At 51.4% G+C, this 21,781-nt stretch overlaps 9 protein-coding genes across 9 annotated transcripts; 5 read left to right on the forward strand and 4 right to left on the reverse strand.

Moving 5' to 3' along the window:
• Nucleotides 1–315: 315 nt before the first annotated feature.
• CkaCkLH20_06092 (bZIP transcription factor) lies at nt 316–2,081 on the forward strand (the record flags this gene model as incomplete). Its single annotated transcript, XM_038888809.1, has 3 exons — nt 316–1,364; nt 1,414–1,461; nt 1,514–2,081. The coding sequence occupies 3 exons, from the start codon at nt 316–318 to the stop codon at nt 2,079–2,081; spliced, it is 1,665 nt and encodes a 554-aa protein (XP_038746145.1).
• A 934-nt stretch (nt 2,082–3,015) lies between these two features.
• CkaCkLH20_06093 (uncharacterized protein) lies at nt 3,016–3,963 on the reverse strand (the record flags this gene model as incomplete). The annotated part of the gene is made up of 2 exons (XM_038888810.1): nt 3,016–3,871; nt 3,935–3,963. The coding sequence occupies 2 exons, from the start codon at nt 3,961–3,963 to the stop codon at nt 3,016–3,018; spliced, it is 885 nt and encodes a 294-aa protein (XP_038746146.1).
• A 728-nt stretch (nt 3,964–4,691) lies between these two features.
• On the forward strand, nt 4,692–6,341 carry CkaCkLH20_06094 (uncharacterized protein; the record flags this gene model as incomplete). Its single annotated transcript, XM_038888811.1, has 1 exon — nt 4,692–6,341. The coding sequence occupies one exon, from the start codon at nt 4,692–4,694 to the stop codon at nt 6,339–6,341; it is 1,650 nt and encodes a 549-aa protein (XP_038746147.1).
• A 3,192-nt stretch (nt 6,342–9,533) lies between these two features.
• Nucleotides 9,534–10,705, reverse strand: CkaCkLH20_06095 (NmrA-like family domain-containing protein; the record flags this gene model as incomplete). The annotated part of the gene is made up of 4 exons (XM_038888812.1): nt 9,534–9,868; nt 9,936–10,028; nt 10,079–10,126; nt 10,192–10,705. The coding sequence occupies 4 exons, from the start codon at nt 10,703–10,705 to the stop codon at nt 9,534–9,536; spliced, it is 990 nt and encodes a 329-aa protein (XP_038746148.1).
• Nucleotides 10,706–11,305: 600 nt separating this feature from the next.
• On the reverse strand, nt 11,306–12,391 carry CkaCkLH20_06096 (uncharacterized protein; the record flags this gene model as incomplete). The annotated part of the gene is made up of 1 exon (XM_038888813.1): nt 11,306–12,391. The coding sequence occupies one exon, from the start codon at nt 12,389–12,391 to the stop codon at nt 11,306–11,308; it is 1,086 nt and encodes a 361-aa protein (XP_038746149.1).
• An 854-nt stretch (nt 12,392–13,245) lies between these two features.
• Nucleotides 13,246–14,337, forward strand: CkaCkLH20_06097 (uncharacterized protein; the record flags this gene model as incomplete). The annotated part of the gene is made up of 5 exons (XM_038888814.1): nt 13,246–13,275; nt 13,338–13,622; nt 13,680–13,802; nt 13,868–13,928; nt 13,979–14,337. 5 exons carry the CDS (start codon nt 13,246–13,248, stop codon nt 14,335–14,337), a joined length of 858 nt encoding a protein of 285 aa, XP_038746150.1.
• A 755-nt stretch (nt 14,338–15,092) lies between these two features.
• CkaCkLH20_06098 (fungal specific transcription factor) lies at nt 15,093–17,284 on the forward strand (the record flags this gene model as incomplete). The annotated part of the gene is made up of 4 exons (XM_038888815.1): nt 15,093–15,179; nt 15,355–16,197; nt 16,384–16,558; nt 16,617–17,284. The coding sequence occupies 4 exons, from the start codon at nt 15,093–15,095 to the stop codon at nt 17,282–17,284; spliced, it is 1,773 nt and encodes a 590-aa protein (XP_038746151.1).
• A 473-nt stretch (nt 17,285–17,757) lies between these two features.
• Nucleotides 17,758–19,377, forward strand: CkaCkLH20_06099 (fungal specific transcription factor; the record flags this gene model as incomplete). Its single annotated transcript, XM_038888816.1, has 1 exon — nt 17,758–19,377. The coding sequence occupies one exon, from the start codon at nt 17,758–17,760 to the stop codon at nt 19,375–19,377; it is 1,620 nt and encodes a 539-aa protein (XP_038746152.1).
• A 69-nt stretch (nt 19,378–19,446) lies between these two features.
• On the reverse strand, nt 19,447–20,841 carry CkaCkLH20_06100 (hexose transporter; the record flags this gene model as incomplete). The annotated part of the gene is made up of 4 exons (XM_038888817.1): nt 19,447–20,381; nt 20,439–20,562; nt 20,615–20,670; nt 20,724–20,841. 4 exons carry the CDS (start codon nt 20,839–20,841, stop codon nt 19,447–19,449), a joined length of 1,233 nt encoding a protein of 410 aa, XP_038746153.1.
• Nucleotides 20,842–21,781: the final 940 nt, after the last annotated feature.

Here is a 21,781-nt window from a genome sequence, read left to right on the forward strand (position 1 = left end):
AACTGCTCGAGTCCCCTTTTCTCCCAATAGTTGTTGATGCCCGCTCGATCCACTTTCTGCACATCTGCCGTCAACTCTCTTCGACACTATCGGGTGCCCGGTTTTTCTGACAATCTATTCTCTTTTATTGCGCTGACTTATCGCTCTTTAATCCGCTTTCGACCAGACGAAGGCCGGATCCAAGCCTTTAGAGCCAACACTCGCAATCTCTCTTTCCCCTTCTGACTCTCCTCGTCCTCTCCTCTCTCTGTCAGAAACCTCAATACCTACATCTGCCAATCCCCCCGCGCGTCTGCGCGTCTTTCTCCTTCAACTATGTCGTCTAATGGGCCAAGCGATGCCCCCACTTCAGCAGCAACACCTGGAGGAGGAGGAGGAGCCCCGGCCAAGGTCCCCTCCGAAAAGGAGATCGCCCGCAAGCTCCGGAAACGCGAGCTGGACCGCAGGGCCCAGAGACAGGCCCGCGAGCGCACCCGCAACCGCATCGCCGAGCTCGAGGCACAGGTGAAGGAGCTTCGGAAGGATGACTCCACGCGGCTGTCGGCCTGCATGGAGCAGCTGGCCACCGTCAGCCGGGACCGGGACCGCCTCTCCGAGACTCTCAAGGTCATCCAAGAGACCATCCGCGACAACATGGCCCCGAGCCGACCGGCCCCGGCGCCGCATCAACAGTCTTCCTCCTCAACCTCAACATCCCTGTCCGACTCCCGGGATGCATCGTCGATGATGGCCGGACCGCCGGCGCCCAATACGTATGCCGCGCCCATGGGTGTAGTCCCAGAGACGCCTCCTGTTGTTGACATCCACGCCTTCAACCACGGAGGGGTTGCCGTCGGCACTGTGCCGAACGGGATGTCGGCGTCCAGCGTGCACGCGCCGAGTGTCCACGCGCCGAGCTCCACGTCGGAGAGCCAGGACCTTGGCGACGAGATGGACGATGACATGGACTGCCACGATGATCACGACGACCCCAGCCTCATCGTTCCACCGCCTGAAGTTCCCTGCGACTGCGTCGCCGTCCGCACGCCGGCCGGTCCAGCCCCACCAAGGGTGAATGTTTGGAGGGCTGTAAACCAGGTCTTAGCCAAGCGGTGTCGGATATCGCAAGAGGCTCATGTTGCCGAAGATGCCTCTGACGAGGACGTTCCCGTTCGTGCCTTGTTAGAGGGCTGGGATGCCGTTGCAAAGTCTCGTCCGTTGTCGAAGCTGTGGAAGAAGCTGCGCCGAGTCGACGAGCTTTGTTTTAGTAGCTGTCCAAAAACAGAAAGGCTGGCAATCCTTCGGACTATGCACCTGCTTCTTCAATATCACTCCGATCCCACACCGAGCCGGTATGCGAAACTGCCGACTTGGTATCTGAAAAGGTTTGTCTGGTAGCATGTTGTTTAAGAACCAATCGCTAACAAAATTCAGGCCTTCGCAGGCTATGCCTCACTCATATGCAATTGACTTCTTTGTCTGGTGAGTTACGTGTCTCCTATTTCAAATAATACCGCAGCTAATCGGCTCTCAGGCCCGGCGTCCGTGAACGCTTTGTATTTGGACAACATCACTACTGTAACAACTCATTCTGGGAGCTATTCGGTCCAAACTTCCATCTCCTCTGGCCGTACGAGTTTCGAGACACCTATAAAAAGAGTTTGGTGACGGGCCAATATCAAATATCGCCCATGTTCGAGGACAGGTTCTCAGACATCAACTCGTGGACCATGGGGATGGACTTCTTCACCCGCTTCCCCGAGCTCATCGCCGACATCCCCGTCTTCCAATCCCTGTCGCAGTCCCTCACACCAGCAGTCCAGGCCCCGACGTCACCGACCATGCCGCAGCAAGCTTCACTGGTCCAGTTGAAGGAGCGAGACGAGCGAGAGCTGCGAGACGAACGGATGCTCATCACCCAACACGAGACGACCGACGAACACCCGGCACAGGATGTCATCGACTGCTCTCAGGCTATGCAGGTTTATCCTAACGCCATATACAGCATGGCAGCACCTGCTTTTATGGACGACTTCATTCCGCACGGGTACGATGTCAACCATGCTGCGGCGCCCTACGGGCACATGCAAGGATACTACTGAGTCGAACTGATTTCGGCGAGCGTTTCTCACTCCTCAGGATGGTGATCGCTTCCGACTTCACGTCATTACGGAAAGAGCCTTGCCGTCGTGTTCAGCGGCGACTCGAATCGCCCGAACTGCTGAGCGACGTGTTGCAGTCCAAGTAATCCGACACGCTCAGCCTTCAATTGCCGCTAGGATTGCGGGAAGGCATCAAGAAGTGTTGAATAATGATCGAGCAGTGACTCCGCACACCCCGGGCCAGAAATAACACGACGAGAATCCACCAAAAGCCGAGTGGGAAGCTCGTGGCCGATCATGAGCAGTCGTTGCGGACGGACAGTATCCAGATCGTAGCTACGAGGTGGCGTACCACCTGGGTCAGCCTCCGTTACCCGTACATGTACGCCTAAACGTCGACACACACATGATTGTCAAACCCAAGTTTTCGCAGTGAGGGTTCAAACAACACAATATTGGTGCCTCATCTGCTGTCTTGGAACACGAGAATTCGGAACACTACCTGTCCTCGACCAAAGGCGGACGGTACGACATAATTGGGAAAGACCAGCAGGTCAATGTGAATAAAGGTTCACCGATCTGATCAGCGATGGAAACCCCAACACAACACACATCACGCAAAAGTCTGCCTGTGTGAGATCAGAGGCCCGTGAACTTGACATGATGAAGGTCTGAGAGGTGACGGCTGAAGGTTCTGTAACCGCATCACGAAGCCGGTCTTTACCACTAAGTTTTTGGAAAAGGCAACACATCTTGTGTATGTAACAAGAAATTTGCCCAAATTATGAGATTTGCAAATCACACTATTAACCTATCGTGAAAGTTGCACTTGTAACGTCCAGAATTAGCAGTCTAAAAACCAGGCGTTGCGAAGGTTTAGTCAACAGAGTCTTCAAAACGTTGAGTTGTATTATTTGTCGTGTTCGACAGTGTCTCAAGAAAAGAACGTCTTGGGCCTATCCAAGAGTTCGCCATCCAGGATAATGTCCACCTTCTCGTTGTAAAAGCACAAGAGCCCCGCAATGTTGGCGCTCTCATGCGTCGGCACTTTATAATACCAAACCAGGTCCTTGAACTCCTCGCCGTTGATCACGATGTTGTAGTACTCCGCATCCCCCTTGTAAGGACACGACGTAACGAGCTCACTTTTGCGCAGGACCGTCTGGTCGACTGATGAGAGTGGCACGTAATATCGGGCGGGCAAGTATGTCTCATGCAGGTGAACAGAGTTGGTCGTCTTGGCGACGGTTTTGCCGGCGATCTTGACCTCAACGGATCGGGTCGATGGTAGAATGTCGATTCGTTTGAAAGGGTCTTTTGGGTGCACGTAGATGGGGACCTCTTCTTCAAGCCATTGGTCTAAGAATATGTCAGTCGTGCTGTCATACGTCTCAAGCATCATCTCTGTCTTGCCCATGCTCCCGAACTCCAATCTAATCATGCCACTCAACGCCCCACCGATCTTTGGATCATCGGAGAATCTCAAAACGCGATCAGTCGTAAACTCCTTGACGCCATCACGAGCAGCGATTGTGAGCTCAACAACAGCTGCTGCGGGCGAGGCCGAGGTATCGTCCGCAGTGTGGATGCTCTCTTTGTCCTTCCGGATACAATTACGGAGTTCCGACGTCGGCACGTAGTACTGAGGATATGCTATGTGCTCCCAGACGTGTACGGCTTTGGTTGTGTCCACGATGTAAGTGTGGTTCAGGAGAACCCGAATCCGCCGGTCGGTAGGCCGGACCCTCTGAGGACCGTCTTTTAAAAGGTTGCGGGCAAGCTCGGGAAGACTGACCGGGTGTCAGCCTGAAGGACTCAAGTAGTATAGACTGTAACTGGGGAATAGTACTCACTCTGCTCGAAATTGGCCTGGTTTCGACATTGTGCTTCTAATCTCCGATGAGGCGGGCACGATATGGATGAAGTTGATTAGTATAGATTCACCATGAGAGACAGCGCAGTCGAACACCAGAACTCATCAACCCCGCATCCCCCGTGCGCGAGTGTGACGTCTGCCATTTTTACGTAAGCGTCAGTTTCTCGGACCTCCCGGGCGTCATCCGGTCCGTACGGCGACGGCGGACCCACTGACCCGGAGCCGTGCTGTGGGTATTCTAGAGGGCCGAAAGCCGAGGCATGCCGATGAACTTGTACTCTAGTCTGTTGGATTTCATCATACCTTTCATCAGGAATCTCTATCCATCAAATCGAGTATCTTTCCTCGACCGTCTCACCCACTTGACTATGTTTCGAATCCCGAAACCGAGGTAAACAGCATGAACACCATCTTCACAGAGTGATCACCCGGTCTATGCAAGACCGAACAGAGTTCATACGTCGATGCATCCTTGACACCTCCAGTGAGACATGTTATGGAAGCGGACTCGATTTATTCCGGACTAATCAAACTGGCGGGATGGTGGCGCACTCCCTCAGAAGCGGGGGCGCGGAAACTTGCGCCTCCCGAGACTCCGCCCATCTGTCTCTCTTCCCGTAGGCGACAATTTCTTCTGGCAGAATCAAATAGCCCCTCGAGACGCGTCTTCAAGCCATTTTCATATTGTGCACATCTCGTAGTAGCCTTGCCGAGATACTGCTTTCCCCATCGCCATGGCTGGTCCAGCCCCCGTGGCGCGGCCATTATGGGCCACCGTGCTGGAACGCGTCGTTGGGTGGGCTCTCGGTCTGCCCCCGGAGACATGCGGCTATACCACTCAAGAACTCAAGATCCATCTGCCAGATGGAGCGATTCTCATTGCTGACTTCTTTCGGCCCAACGGCAAAGATGTGAAGGGAACCGTCCTCGTAAGAGGACCCTATGGTCGTGGGTTCCTCTTCAGTCTGATCATGGCACGCATATACGCCGCCCGGGGATACCAAGTCCTGTTCGTCAGCTGCCGCGGTACCTTTGGCTCGACAGGAGTCTTCGACGCCGGGGCTTCTGAAGCGAAAGACGGCCAGGATGTCGTAGCTTGGATGAGAGAGCAGGCTTGGTACACGGGAACATTCGCAACATTGGGCGGCTCCTATCTCGGCTTCACGCAATGGGCATTGCTTGCGGATCCGCCGCCGGACATGGTGGCTGCCGTCATGACTGTCGCACCTCACGATACTGCCGAGCGATTATGGGGAACCGGTGCCTTCAGCTTGCAGCAACAAATCTTATGGGCCGACATAATTTCAAAGCAAGAGACTCAGGGTCTTTGGGGAAAATTCATGGCCTTCAGGGATCCCAACCGCCTTGATCCACTCATGAAAAACATCCCCTTGGAACCTGCGTTGAGACGCTATTTCGGCGATAAGACCCCGTGGCTCTACGAGCAGATCAAGAATCCCGACCTGGACCACGAGATCTGGGCGAAGGAGAGACATGGCAAAGCTTTGGAGAAGGCGAACATACCGATTCTTCTCGTCACTTGTTGGTACGATGTGTTCTTCGAGCAGACTATGGAACAGTACCAAGTCTTGAGCCGAAGAGGCTGCCCGGTAGCTTTGAGAATTCGTTCCGGGGGGCATGTGGATGCTCAGAATGGGGACACCACCGAGCAAAGCCTCCAATGGTTAGAAACCCATCTTGCACGGAATCAGTCATCGAAGAAGATCCCGGCGGTTAGGATATACCGGGACGGAGACGCTCCGGAGTGGCTTGAGCTTCCGAAATGGCCACCGTCTACAAGTCATCGGGAGTATTTCCTATCCGCGGGCGGTAAACTCGGCGATCTGCATTCGTCAGAGGGGGACACATCCAGCTTCGTGTTTGACCCTTCTAACCCTACGCCGACGGTTGGCGGTCCTCTCATGATCGGAGGAGGCAGCGTGGAGGATACCGCTCTGTGCTCCCGAGACGATGTCATCACCTTCACCTCGGAGCCGCTGACCGAGCCCCTTGACATCTTCGGACGCCCTTGCGTCGATCTATTTCACTCAAGCGACACGCCCTTCTGCGACTTATTCGTGCGACTAAGTATTGTCGACTCTCAAGGCCGCTCGCGTAACATCACGGAGAGATACCGACGGATTGATGCCAGTAGAGAGGGGAAATTGATCGATCTGGACCTTCTGGATACTGCTTATAGGGTGCCCTCAGGTTCAAGGATTCGACTCGTCATCGCCGGCGGGTGCTTTCCGAAGTATAGTCCTAACCTGGGCTCCGGGGAGAGTTTTGCGACAGGCACCATTCTCAAGCCGGCTCGGCATACTGTGCACTTTGGCGGTGGAAGCGACTCTTGCCTAATTCTACCGGTGTCGAAAACATCCTAGATGGAGGACATCATCGGAGGGTAGTATGGGAACAAGGAGGTGTCTTTTTCGTAAGGGCTTTGATGCTATCATATTCTTTCACGGAGGGCAAGATGAAACTTTGCAAGCATTCAATAATAACTCTCAGTAATTAATCGAGATACAGTTGTATCCTTAGGCAACTCAACTTCTTCGCTGCCGTCGTAGCACTGGGCACAGCTCTGGCCAAGTACATGTAACATGTAATTCGCATTGATCGCAGCTTATCACCGTTGCCGACGACTCTTATCAGGTAAACTAAGATTGGTGGCAGTATTCAAATATATCTATAATTTCAGCTGATTCTGATCGTTTGGGTCCCCGCATCTAGCGCTCTTGCGACGCCATCGCTCGTCTCATCGCCGACCCATCTTGTCCGCCAGGTGCCGAACCCCATACGAACTCACCGACCATGCGTAGCTGCATGGGAAAGTAGTCATCGCCGTAATGTTTGATAATGCTTTTCTTCGTAACCTTGGCCCGCAGATCCGAATATCCACCTGCCTCGGTCGCGAGCTGCTCGCATTCGTCCTGCTTTTCATCGTTCCACCAAGGGGGCAACAGCTTCCCGTCTAGTGCCCTCTTAGCCTCATCCAAGAAGCGTCGGAAGCCGCTCAAGCCATCGTTGGCGCTGGAGGCATAAATGGAGTCCGGCTCCGCAAAACCTTCGATGTTCAGGTTGTCCTCCATTCGGAGACGGTAGCAGTCGATCAGCAACTTGTAGACGTCCCCCTCGGGGCGGTCGTGCAAGTAAGTGCCTCTTTCCAGGCGTGTGAAGGGCCTTGGCAAGGGTTTCTCCAGGCCACGTGTACGTGAAGGTCGAGCTGAGCCACCGGTGTTGGATGGCCCGGCCTGGCGAGAGCGAGCGCATGACTTCTTGTGGACTTTCCAATGCAGATTCTGACAACTCTTGGTACAGTACTTGACGTCGCAGCGTTCGCATTGAGAGTTCTCCTCGGACTCAACGATGGCCTTCTTGCACTTCCCGCACGTTTCCGTCATTTTGAGGACGATGGTGGGATTTGGTTTTGGACAGGGATTGCAGTATTGTTCTGAATGGTATGATGAGATATGTTGAGATGGTCTGGGTAAGGTGTTAATCGTCAGAGCTGGCAGTCGCGTAGAGCTGAGAGTCGCGTCGTGTTATATCAATGGGAAGGAGGGGGTTACATTTGGATTGGGTCCAAGTCACGCTTTATTGTTGATCCATGCGCTGCCATCGCTTTGAGTTTGCTCTAGGTGGCTTAGTCATTGATCGGGAGGTGGGAATAGCTTCAGGGATACCTTGCCAATGATGAGCTGACTCAAACCTCTTGATTCAAGCGTCATGCTTTCTTGAAAGAATTGAGAAGTGAAAAACTTCGCCAGGAGCATGACCTCACAAAACTTGTATTAGCGTGAGTTATAAACAGCTACATATTGAGCTTCGAATATCCCACCGGATACCGTACTAGCGATTGGTGTTTTGGAGCCATAAATAGCATCGGGAAAGCTTCCACCAATAGCCATATTAAGAAGGATAAAATGAGGCTTCTGTATTGTCTGTATCCAGACATTCGCCGGAACCTGTGTCTGCGCGATAGCATGAAGCAGCTGACCTTCCACGTACCAGCGGATAGCCTCTGGTGACACCGATCTGTCAACCTCAACAGCATACGTTCTGAAGGCGCCAGAACAAGGTGAACCTGAAGCACAATTCTTTGAGTTGCCCAAGCCGCTCGGCTCATTGCAAGCTCCGCCTGGGTTCTGGTCGCAGTGCAGGACACCCCATAGGCGGTTGACGTTGTTTACGTTTTCCATGACGTCGATTTCGCCAACTGATGGCCAGTTCCTGCGTGGTCTATTAGTTTTGAATTATCAGGGTTCCTTTGTCCAACACACTCACCAGTAATTGCCGCGATATTCGGCACCCAAAGTCCAGAATGCTGCCCAGTAACCAATTCCACCACCGCCCAAGCCAGGTAATTTGAGGCTGGCTTGTATCCTCATCTTCTTGCGCGGCTGTGCCATGAACGTCTGCTTCGTCTCGATTCGTGCGGATGTCCAATTCCCCGAACGATCTTTGATGGCAGTAATTTGCAGGTTTCCTGCGCCAGTCACTGCCACATTGCCGGTACTGCTGGTGTATGTTTGGATCTCCCCTGTCCCCCAGTTCGGCGGTCCTTTATTATAGCTGGACAGAATTATTAGCAATCGGACTACGACGTATAATGATCAATGACTCACCTCTTTCCCGTGTCGATGATCCAGTTCTTTGAATCAGGCAGCGTGTTGCGGGCTCCTGTGAAGTCGTCCGCCCATGTCAAGTTGTATCCTGAAATCTGAGGAACCTGTGCGTGAACTCCTCGCAAGACGAGTAGGGTGCTTGCTGCGGCAATGAAGCCGCGCATGTTTCTTAATTTGCGATGTGGTCTTGTATTAGTGTTACAGGTGAACTGTTTGAGGATTTTCAAGTGTTGATCCGAAGTCCAAAAGACTGAAAGGCGGAAAACGATGATGGAAAAGGAGTGGATATGATCACCAGAAACACACGCAACACACATCACGGAAAGCAAAGTTCAGCCTCTTGGTTAAGCTCACTTTATCTATTGTTGCCACCTTTCACCACACGAAAGGCCATCGTGCTGAGACTCGATGCGGAATGCATTGAGATTAGGTGGCAAGCTGCCGAGCCGATTACCCAGGTCTCGGCCTCTGCTTTAGGCAAGACCGTGTAAACCGATGCTGTGCGTGGCGTGGTCTGGAATGTTGCGGAAATAAGCTATTCGTGTTCTCGCCATTTTTAGACCCGAAGCTCAGCTTCTACTAAGAAAAGCTGGGCCGCTTGGCCAGACTAGAGCGTTCTTCCGAGACACCTTCAGCGGCTAAACCGACGATCGTTTCTAAAACCATTATCAATAATACAGATATGAAGTTTGCTAGATATCTAAGCCACATTTGAAGATTCATGCACTTTCCCTTTAGATAGTTCCTACACACACCTTATATTCAATGAACGACCACACGAAGCGTACAGTTTGCGTGCTAACAAGTAATTGAATAGCTCAACTGAGAGATGACTATTTCAACTTGAATGGCAACGAAGTGCACCAAATGGAGCTCTAGTCAACAAAAGACCCATTGTGGTAAGCTTTGGTAATTGATGGCGAGAGGTGAACATACTCAGAGACTAACTCAAGGACCTTGCCAGTTGGTTCTCAAAATCCACTCCTCAAACGTGCTGGCCCTGACTCCAAGATCTTCCCACGAGTGGTCGTCCCCTGGATACATTGTTCCGTAACAAATCAAGTCTGCAGGCGCATCGCCAACCCACTGCACCATCTGCCGTATGTCCTCTTCAAATCCTTTCCCAGCCACTGAGACAACGGTAGAAGTCCATTCCTCTAGACTAATTCTCTCGTAGCGAGCGGGAACACCCATCACAGTGGAGAGGATGCCGGGTAGCTTCCCGAAAGCGACCTTTGGACTCCCAATAGGATATGTCTTCGACGCGGTTTTAGCTGTTCCCGCTAAAAGTACAGCTGGGAGAAACAGGTCAACGATTGCCCATCGAAAAAGAACGTGCATTGTACACACCGCGAACAAATATCCCAACATCATACTCCACGTCGACCCATTCACCAACCGTGGTCTCGGAAACTGCAGCACAGAATCGGACTGTTCCGTCGTCTAAATTTCATATGTCAAAAGAGAACTTTTACTTGCTGAATGTTTCATACCATCTCGGCGACAATAGTTTGGCCATTGAAGGTTGTCATAGAATAATCCTGTTCAAACCCGTCAGCTGCCAGTTACGCGGCTTTAGCTATGGCATATGATTCGTCGGTCGTACCTGGTATCAGGGTTGTGACGGCTGGTAATCGCTCTCTCGCCCACTCATCAATCTGCGATTTGAAGTCAAAGTGGAACACCTTGGAGTAGCGGCCGTTGCTGGCCTTTTGGATGTTTGGAAGACTGCTGAAGATGAAATGCTTGACACCGGTCTTTTCAGCGGCATTGACAATGTTCCGCCCAGCCTCGAGCTCGTGGCGTAGATCTTCCTCTTTGTGGTACACTGTTCCGGGGATGAAACTCTGCGTCATTGCAAAGACGCCGTAAGAGCCTTCAAAGGCCCTTACCAAGCTATCCGAGTCGTAGACATCACCGCGGATCAGTGTCAGCCTCTTGTGATGACCGACCAGTTCCAGAAGGTTTCGAGCAGCCAGACCATCTGGGTTTCGGGTAACTGCACGGACTTGGAAGGGGTGAGTTGAGTCTAGCAGAGCTCTAACAACACCTTGTCCTTGGTTTCCTGTGGCTCCAAGTACGGTGATGAGGTTAGGTTGTTCTTGATCGAGGGTGGGCATCTTACTGATCTTTGGTATATGTTCAGGCGGAAATGGATACTCAGGGGTCTTACACTGCTACACTAGCGCACTTAAGTAGTCGGTAGAAGTTCCATTGCTGGATTCATTTATCACCATGGGGGTTTCCTTGCCAAGCGGGGCCGTCGGCATTACGGTCCCTCCGACTGTCAACTGTGAAAGGCATTGAAAGCCCAAACTCCGTCGCACTCCGTTGTAACTCTTCATCATTCCGCCGCCGGCATCGTACTGTGATTTGAAAGATTTGTCAGCTGTATGAAAGGCACATATTGTTTCATTTAGCATTCGAATCTTGACCACGCTAAGCACTGCATAGCAGCATACCTATTGAGATGAATCATTTTTGGATCCTGACAATCTAGAACAATGAAAATGCCTTGAAGTAGCTCTTAAAACTTTTGGATGGAACGAAGAGGATGAATCTTAATTAAAACTAATTCTATGTGTAGATACTTAGTAGTCGTCATTCCGTCACACTAGGGAGTTATTCTGTGAGTAGAGCAGGCTGTAGAAGTCTAACGTAAATATGTTTTCGATTACGAGCTTCTAATAACTAAAATTGACAACGTAGTTGATTCAATTTCACAATTTGACAACCAGCTTGCTCCCTGATACCTTGCCTTGGCGCAGCAAATCCAGCGACTCAAGCAAGACCTCAATTCCACCATCAACGACTTTGATGGGAGGCGGCTTGAGTGACCTTTGAATCTGAGGTAATATTGAGTAGAACCGGGCCAATGCCTGGCGATGTTCCACGTCGACAGGAAACTTGGGACCGATCGGTGGCAGCCAAGCGAACTCGCGACCAAACACGGTATAAAGCATGATCATGTCGTACTTGACACCAGGAACCTTGCACTCGCCTTGATCAAGCAAGGTGACAACCTTTCCGCCCTGAGATTTGATCACATTGGCCGTGGCGTGTCCGGACCCTCCTTCCGAAAAGCAATCAAAGGCGATGGAAATATCCGGAAAGGCGGAGGTAACCTCTTGCACCCAGGCATCTGACCTGTAGTTGAAGACATGGTCTGCGCCGTAACGCTTGACGAGCTCGTAGGAGTGAGGCGACGCTGTAGTAACGACGGTGTATCCTGCAAGCTTGGAAAGCTGGATGGCGAAAAGGCCGACACTCGTGGAGCCGGCGTAAATGAAAACTGTTTTGTTGGCTGGTTCGGACGGTTGCAGACCAGTTCCAGGCTTATCCGGCCATGGGAGGCCCAAATGAACGTTGATCGCCAAGAGAGCAGTCACGGCCGACACGCCGTAAGTAGCTGCCTCTTCGTTGCTGACGCTCTGCGGAATCCTCCACGCCAGGTCACTGTCCGTCTTGAGGTATTCTGCGAAGGCGCCGCGGTCTCGGTGCAACCCGCCATGAACAACACCGGCGACACGATCTCCCACGCTCCAGGAACTGGAGGCGGCCTGTCCAACCTCGACGACCTCTCCGGCATAGTCACACCCGACTATGCAGCCTTTGGGGGAGATGACATCGATGTGCTTGAAGTCGCTAGGGTTTAGGGCCACAGTGTGCACCTTTACCAAGATCTCGTGATCTTTGATAGTGGGTTTTGGCGTTTCAGTGACGTGGGCGCCCTTGAAAACTGACTTCCCGGTGCTAAGGTTGAACACGCGAGTTGCGATGGTCCGGTTCGTTACAAGGGCCTTCATACTTGCTTTGGAGGTTGGGCAAGCGGCCATGATGCGGGTTGAACTTGAAATTGAATGTAAAAGGTATGAAAGTCTGGCTTACGTGAAGTAGGCTGTTGGATCATTGAACCGCCAATATTGAAAGGCCGTATGGGGCGGCGGCTGTTTGATATAGATATGAATTCATCATTGCTGCAGTGGCGATTTGCAGACCATAGTTCACCCGCCATTCTAATCATTCGCATGCGAAAGGCGAAGGATTTACCTCATCCAGCTTGTTCGTGCCCAAAGATCAACAAAGTTTATGAAAGACAAATGCAATGGAGGTTGGAAGCTGTTCAGTAATCACATCGGAGAGCACTGTGTTGACGCCGTCGGCCTTCAGATAAGCCGACGGTCACACCCTTTACCGCACCTTGTCGTCATTACAGCGCATAAATCAACCTTGATAGTACTAAATTTTCCCAATGCAAGTCTTTTCACTGTTGTCTGAACACGACAAGCCGACCTCGTCGGCTCAACAGTTGGCCCAAAAACGTGTCTGGCCCCCTTCGTCGGAGCGACTCATAGCCCCAAAAGCCGACGGAGCTCCCATTACTCATCATGTCAATATCCTCCAAGTGATTCTTTTTTGCAGTCTCACAGGATAGTGATACGGCGCCTTCCGGGAATTAGTTTGATTCATGTTTGGCTCAGAGTTGTGCTTGGTAATCTGGAGTCAATACAATTTACGAAGTGACAGAAGCGTAAGAAGCAGTTGATGAGTTTAAAAGTGTTGCAGTTGCGCCAATAATCTCCTGTGAAGCCTGTAAAGAGAAGACATCTTTGCACCCGTTGAGCTCTATCTCACTTTACTTCCATCAAAATCCTACAAGATGTCTCTGACCAAGATCATGCTAGTCGGTGTAGGTTATCTTGAATCGTTCACTGCCAAACGAGACCAGTTGGCTAATAAATCATACTACAGGCAAGTGGCAACATCGGAAGAGGTGTTCTACCGCAACTACTGCAATCCGGCCTCGACCTGACCGTTCTCAGTCGTGAGGGCTCCGGTGCAACCTTTCCAAAGGAAGTCAAGGTCATCAAAAGCGATTTCACCGAAGGGTCTCTTATTGAGGCACTCAGTGGCCAAGATGCCGTTGTTAGCATGCTTCCGATCGTTGCTCTCGGAGAGCAGCAAAAGGTAGCTGAAGCAGCCATCAAGGCAGGGGTAAAAAGATTTATCCCCAGCGAGTACGGGTCTGATTCTTCGGTATGAGCCTTTTGATTTGCTCAGGTCGGAAGCTTCAACTAATGGGACTGTACACAGTCTGATCTTGTCATCCAAGCGGTTCCATTCTTTCAGCCTAAGAAGGATCAGTTGGATTGGCTTGCGACCCAGGAAGACCGCATCAGCTGGACCGGGATCATCACTGGTCCGTTCTTTGATTGGGTATGTCCATGACTTCTCATGGAACACATTTTCGACTGAATCACACCACCTAACATCGAGACTAGGGATTGAAGTTAGGTATGACTGGGTTCGATCTTGTTAACAAGACAGCCACGCTAGTGGATGGTGGGAAGACCCGTTTTACCACGAGCACTGTAGCCCCACGAGCACTGTAGCCCAGATTGGTCGTGCCATCATATCAGTCCTGAAGCATCCTTCCGAGACGAAGAACCAGCTTGTTTTTGTCGAGTCTTTCACGACGACACAGCTTGATGTTCTGAAGGTTCTGCAAGACACAACGGGACTGGAGTGGAAGGTTCAAGAGACGACCTCCGAGAACGTCAGCCTAGACGGTTTGAAGAGACTCGGTGAGGGTGACATCGCGGGAGGTGGAGCCGCCGTCATCATGGCGTTGGTGCTCGGCAGTGAAGGACTGGAGGACCATACGAACGTCAACGGTGGTGTTTGGAATACGAGATTGGAGCTGGACGGAGAAAAGGTTGAAGACGTAGTGAGAGAAGTCCTCAAGCAGTAAATATTTGTCCTGGCCAGTATAAAGCCTTTTGCGCTCTCAGGGGTTTCTACAACGTGGACTTAGTATCAATGCTCTTTTATTCTCTTTTTGCAATAAATGACACGATGTATGTTGTGCGTGGTGCTGATCATCAAGTCGCAAATCACTAAAATTGGTGACATGATTCTGCGGAGATAACTGTCCTACACGAGTTCATGACTGAAATTGTCGAACAAAAGGATACGATGAGTGAGATAGGGGGCTGTGGAAGTCAGCTCGGCCCTTCATACGATTGAGACATCTGTTACTCTGGGTTGGGATGTCGTTCTGTCACACAGTACACTCAAGCCTCGACATGAATGTAGCACTTACAAGAGGTTTCAACCGAACTGTAACTTAACAAATTATAAACTAAAAGAGCATCCCAGCAGGGCGGTCGTCTTCGAAACGTCCTACTGCGTAAAGAAAGAAGTCGCAGAGCCTGACCTTCGGGCCGACATATTTCACACCTTCGCTAACACGAGGACAAATTCAACACCAAATTCGAAGCGCTTTTATGATGCACAGTCTATCGCCTTTGAGCTGGACCGTAATTATCGGAGTTCCTAACTGAGAAATCGGCCTTCCTCCTTTGGGAATCTCCGAATTGTCCCCCGCCATCCCACGCCGACTCCGCCGTCGTGCAGAACCCCGCAACCCCACAAACATCACCCGAATCCATGTTCATTACGCGAAGTCAATGTTGACAGGATTTCATCCAGTGTCTTCACATCGCCATGTTCAAGTTCATCAACACGACAGACGGTCTGCCGCAAAAACGCAAACAGGCACAGCAGGCTTGTGATACGTGCCGGAAGCGTAAGGTAAGCACGTGTGCCTTTTTGTCAACGGCGATCATGACCGCGTCGCAAACATCGCGATTACCGTCCCACTGGATCCGAGAGCCCGGCGTGGATGCCTCCCAGCCAATCGGAATGCGCCTGTCTCTGCTGACGTCCGTCGGAATGATCGAAAGAAGGATGCTAATTGAGATCTTAGAAACGATGTGAGCACCTGGAGAATGCCGTTGCATCTCCGCCTAAGACTCCGGACTCCGAGTCTACGCGTCCCGCTGCGCGCCCGAGACCGACACGGAGGCCCTCAGACGGAACTCCCGCCGTCTCGAAGAGGACCCCCTTGAATCCTCGGCCACCTTCCAGCTCAGACCGGGAGCCGACTGCAGAGTCACGGGACCGAACTTCGCATTCTGGCGGCGATCAGGCGCCGCGGCGACGCCAGCTTCCCGCCGACGACGACTCTAGCCAACATGATGACGCTCGCTTCGTTGGCGACTTGAATCCCGAAGGAGCGTTTCTTGCCGACAGCCCAGGTACCAGCCGCGGGTATGCAGAATCACATTCCGTGGGCGTCTGGTATTCCCGCCGAAGCGCGAGGAGTAATGAGCCGATCACGGAACTCGCACCCGCCGGGTCAGTTGACCATGCGGAACACCAGTTTCTTGCTGTTCTTCCCAGGAAATCTCATTACGACAAGTTGGAGAGTATCTACCTCCGCAACGTTCACAGAATACTTCCAGTCATCGACTTGGATATCCTCCAAAAGCCAGTCTCATCGATATCTCAGATCCTATGCAAACAAGCCATTTCTCTGGCCGCGGGGTCGAACCCCAGCGCCAAGGCCTTTCTGACCCTCGGCGAGGACTCATCAGTAGTTCTGACTTATCCAGAGTTCGCGCAACGGCTATCATCCGCCATGCGCAAAGCAATTGGTCTCGGGTTGCTCAAGGATAGAGTTCACGCAACTGCGGTCTTCGTTATTCTCTCGCTTTATACCCATTTTTCTGACGACCGGCATCTCTCAGCAGAACTGGCGGCGCAGGCCGTAAGTAATGCGCAAACAGTCGGGCTGCATTTACAAAATCCGCCTGCGAGGACCGAGGATTCGGCTTATCTCACTCGGTTGTTCTGTTGCGTCTGGGCAACAGATCAGTTGACCGCTGCCTTTCACGGCCGGCCTGTAATGATGCACGAACGAGACCTCGGCCGAGATGTGATAGCCTGTATCCAGGAACAGGATAGTTGCTTCCGCTTGTTTCTCGAGATCGTGGCCCTCCTGGGTCGAATTATCGACCTCTATCGTCCCGCTCGGAAGACATCGAGTTGTCCAGTTATGGAGGATCTTCCAAGCTTCGAAAGCCTTGTGGACAAAGCGCAGGCCCTCCGCGTGGAGTCTCGACTGTTAGGTCAGTTCAATTACTACATATGCAGTCAATGCGAAAACTTCTGACTGACGACCCGCAGGAACTATTGAGCTCTTGTACCATGCCATCGCCATTCTCTCTTGTCGAATACCCGTCGGCCCGTCAGCATCTGAGCAAGCATCGCTAGCTTACACTCGCCAATCTCTTTCGGCCATCAAAGTGACCACCATCATCGAGGACTTCGGTGCCTCTTTATCCCATATGACTTTCGTACCTTACGCCGTATCGCTGTCACTGAGAGTTGCATATCGAGAGCTTCGGTCCAGCAAGGTGCCGATGCTGACGGCACGATCTCGCCGGCAACTCCAAGCGACCTGTCGTATCCTGCGAAATCTTGGCGGGATGTTTCGGTCGGCACTGGTCATGGTCGACCTCGCGGAACAAGTTCTCCAGGAGATGGACCAAGTATGTGCCGCCAATAAGCCGGATGAAAACGGTACAAATAGTTCGACAAATGCGGCCAACACCCCTGGTCAGGAGAATGCCCTTGTGCAAGCTGGCCCAGAGGCAGAAGGCAACCCCGATGGTAACACCTTCGTCGCACAGCAAGCAGAGCTCATCAACGCGTTTGATCCGGCCTTTTATGACGGCCCAGCTGGTCTGGATGTGTTTGAGTACTTCCACCCCAGCTTCGATCTCAATGCTATCGACGCTATCCTGGGGGGTGACGCACCACCTGAATTCGGCCCTATGGCACCTCTGTCTTGAGCGTGTTTGATGTCGTGTAAAGGGGCACAAGAACGAAGTCCCGAGGCTTCAGTTCGGCTTCAGGGTTTCGTGAGAGCATGGGACAGCGTGTCGGCCGTCGTCGTTAAGCTAGATCTGGCAGGATTCCACCGATTACTGGACTTTGTCCTCGTGCTTTTGTACTGGTCGCTCTCCGGGTCTTCGAACCTGGATTAGTCGGAGGCGGACTACCCGAACAGGAAAACAAACTGCCGACTTACTGACCGGCAACCACCTTCCTTGAGTTCTCCCAGGCTTCCAATGCTTATTGGCCACTTTGTCACTGGGAGAATTAAGCTTCGACTGTGTCCTTGTCAAACGCTGGGATTCCCCGCGGGGTCTCCGCGGTGCTCTCCTCTTGATCATGTCGGAGTCACGATGTTGGTACTCCTTTGATCTCGTACGGGAGCTAATGTCCTTCCATATAAAGCTTCCAATTTCCTGTTCAAACTACCATGAATCATGAATCTTCACCCTCAAAGTTCTTCTCCGTCTCGACGCCTGCCCATGATATCAAACTTTGCTGCTTGATGGCGATCCTCAACATTCACCTCAGCTGGAAACAGCACAAATGGCCAATATTCTACTGTCTCGTCTCTCTCATCGGCGCCTTCGCCTACGGATATGATACGATCTACTACACCGGCATCCAGGGCATGGCCCCGTTCATCCGCGACTACGGACATCGAAAATCCGATGGCTCATACGAACTAGGAACCACGTTCCTCTCCGTTACCGCCTCCTTGATCTACGTCGGCGAATTCTGCGGCGCCCTGGCTACCGCGCCAATCAACGACAGATGGGGACGAAAGGCCGTCTTCGCATCCGCGTCGATGTGCATTATCACTGGCGCAGTCGTCCAGGTCTGTTCCTTTGGTATATACGGAGTCTTCTGTCTCGGCCGGGTCCTCATCGGCTTAGGCATCGGCCAGTTCACCGCCACGTGCCTCATCTACATCAGCGAGGTTGCGCCTGCACAGATACGAGGCCCTGCCCTCATGATGTTCCAGTTCATGCAGTCTTGGTCGCAGTTCGTAGTTGCCTGTATCACCCAGGGCACCTCGAACATCGACACCGCTGCGTCTTATCGCATCCCCATGGGTCTACTGCTCGTCTTGCCGACTACCATGCTGATCTGTCTGCCATTCATTCCCGAGACGCCTGTGTGGTATGTCTATAAATGCCGCCATGAGAAGGCAGAGAAGGCGCTTCGACAAATCAATCGAGGGGTTCCCGATTACGATGCCGCCCATGATCTACAGATAATCGATGAACAGGTCCGCCTCGAGTTCGACTCTTCAGCTGATTCGACTTGGACATCCCTTCTTAGCGATTCCATCGAACGGCGAAAGCTCATCTTTTCATGCGGCGCGATGTTTGCCCAACAGATCAACGGAATACAGTTCTGGTACACATATGGCGTGGTCTTCGCCCAGTCCATCGGCGTTGCGCAGCCATTCACAATCAATACCATCACGAACGTCATTCAGATATTCGCAGTCGGCGCTTCGGTGATGCTGGGAAACAAGGTCCCTCGCCGTACCAACTTGCTTGTCTGCACCGTAGGCATGTTTGTTTCCCTTGTTGCCGTCGGCGGACTAGGCACGACAAAACGAGGAGGGCCATTCTCTCAGGGCGTCGGCATCGCCATCGTCGTGTTCGCCTACATCAACATCATCTGCTTCAACTTCTCGATCGGCACTCTTTCATACACCATCGCGTCAGAGATGGCTGTTGGCCGGAACAGGAACAAGATCACAGCGTGCGCAATTGGGGTGTTCTTCTTCACGGTTTGGCTTATGGTGTTTGTCAGCCCCTATCTGTACTACACCGCAAATCTGGGACCGATGCTGGGATTTGTGTATGCCGGTACGACTCTATTGACTCTTGCTTACGTTTGGTTCTGTGTTGGGGAGACAACCTTCCGAACGAATGCGGACATTGATAGGTTCTTCACAGAGAAGATTCCTGTACGAATGTGGGACTCACATGTGTTCCAAAATTCCATCGGAATGGAAGCAGGTGTTGTGGAACAGGTTGATACTCACATAGGGGAGAAGCTGGCGACAGCATAGGTTTTCCATTTTATATTTAACTGCTTTTCAAACTGAAGGTCATGCCACATATTACGTGTACACTCGGCCTCAGTTCTTGTCGAAGATTGTTGCAATCTCCTCGACAGTATGGCCCTTGGTCTCCGGGAACGAGAACCACGCCACGAATAATCCAACGAGAAGAACGGAAACGTAAACGAGGTAGTACTTCCAGCCCAGATCAGCCATAGCAACGGGGTTTGCGAACTGGCCAGCAGCTCCACCTATCCCCGTAATGAAGTAATGAAGAGCAAGCGCTTTGGCTCTTAAATAGTAGGGACATATCTCCGCCGGGTAGAGTGGTCCAAGGGGGGCATACCCGCTATCGAAGCCCAGTTGGAAGATGAAGAACATGACAACCACCGCGGACCCGGCGCCGGGCCTAGTGTTGACTGAGAATTGCTCAGTAGCGACTGTGAGACCGACCATCGCCAGCAACATCGTCGTGGTTGAGAATATGAAGAGCATTCGCCGACCGACTCTATCGACCATATTTGCACTGATTAACGCGACGAAGAAGTTGAAAGTTTGCAGTCCCCCGTTGATGCCGGCCTGCTGCAAAGGCTGGGTGATACCGACAGACTTGAGAGCTGCGGCGAAGTAGAAGGTGACAATCCCAAAACCGCTCCACTGCTGTATGAGCGATGTCGCAACCACGATGAAGAGCCTTCGTCTGTTTCCCGTCGTCTGGAGGAATGCCATCCACGAAGCTTTCTTTTGGTGTTTCTCAAGTTCAAGAGAGCAGGAAATCTGCTCGTACTCTTTCTGCACCAGCTCATCGGACTCATGTCCGTTTGCATGGTAACGTGCCAGGGTTGTTTTGGCTTGGTCTGTCTTGCCGCGGGCCATTAGCCATCGCGGGGATTCTGGCACGAAAAGCATCAAGGGCAGCTGAAGCAACGGTGGGAGAGTCTGTATTAGCACTGGCAGACGCCAGCTCCACTCATTGTTGAAGTGAAGACTTCCGTATGTGAACCATGCTGAGGCTAGGGAGCAGCAGTCAGTGTTACTCTCTGCTGTCGCTCTGCTGTGGGTGTACTTACCTGTGGCACCAACATAGAAGAAGGACGCATAGGTTGCAACTAGGGCCCCTCTTTGCCGTGGATGAGCCAGCTCTGTAAGGAGAACAGGACCCAAGCTCAGTATGATGATTGCACCGATCCCCATCTTCTCCGTGTCAAATATGTTATCTAAGTTGATGAGCAGAAATACAACATACCAGGAATCGAGTCATTATGTAGAGCCGAGCATTATAACAAAATGTCTGTCCAAGGGCTGGTAGAACTATCAGTTATTGTCCAGTCCCTTCGAGGAATGGATCAACTCACATGTGGCAATAATGATAACATCGCCGATCATCATGACTCTCCGCCTGCCAACGATGTCTGCTGCCATGCTCACAGCCCAGAACATCACAGCACCGCCTAATGAAAAGCCTGCAACCATGATGCCGGTCAAGCTCGTGTCTCTAGGACTGAATCCCAAATCTGCGTGCGTCGGCTTCAGAACATGAACAAGTTATCTTGTTTAGGGGATAGCATACCTCTGTACCCTGCTATCCTGTAAGCTGATGACTGCTCAATCAGGTTTTGAATCAAGCGTACTTACATTGCGGTATGGCCAAAAGCCCTCCTATCAAAGCTCCGTCATATCCAATCATGATTGGGGTAATGAACACGGGGAGAAGACGTAGGTTCAACTCCCTCAAACCATTGTCTCTCCACCAGTATTGGTGGCAGTCGTTTTGCGACTCATTGACATTAGGCAAGTCAATGCTGTGAACCGCGGCCGCCGTTTTTGTCATGATGGACTGAGATAGTGATATTCAATTCAATGGTTTGAATTGAGACACAATTGTCCGACCTCAAGGGTGCCCTAGAATTGAGCATCAGCGCTTCCGCAAGTACAAGGCGCCTTGCCAAGTTACCTAAATTAACTAGTCAAAGTGATGCTATCGCCGCCACTAATTAGTCAATCCTATATCCCTCAATTAACTTAAAATACCTAATTATTTTACTTCTAGCTAATAAGAGGCTATAGATTAGCCTAGGCCCTAGTTATTTAGGCATCTCTAGCCTCTAAGATATAACGCTATTACTAACCTCATAATATTTATATATCTTAATATAGTTTTACTAACTACCCTTATATTATTAGATAAAATCTAATCCTTTTAAAAATCTCTAAGGGAGTAAAAGTAATTATAGTAGTTTAAATAATATATATAAGCCTATAATTAGTTACTACTAGTAAGAGTTATTAATTATCCTATCTTCTACTTATTATTTTTAGCTATTTTTATCTACTTTAACTTTATACTTATAATATTAACTACTACCACTACTACCACTATTACTACTACTAATACATATAAGATCTTAGGTGC

This window comes from Colletotrichum karsti, assembly GCF_011947395.1.
Source record: "Colletotrichum karsti strain CkLH20 chromosome Unknown Scaffold17, whole genome shotgun sequence".
NCBI classification, from domain to species: domain Eukaryota; kingdom Fungi; phylum Ascomycota; class Sordariomycetes; order Glomerellales; family Glomerellaceae; genus Colletotrichum; species Colletotrichum karsti.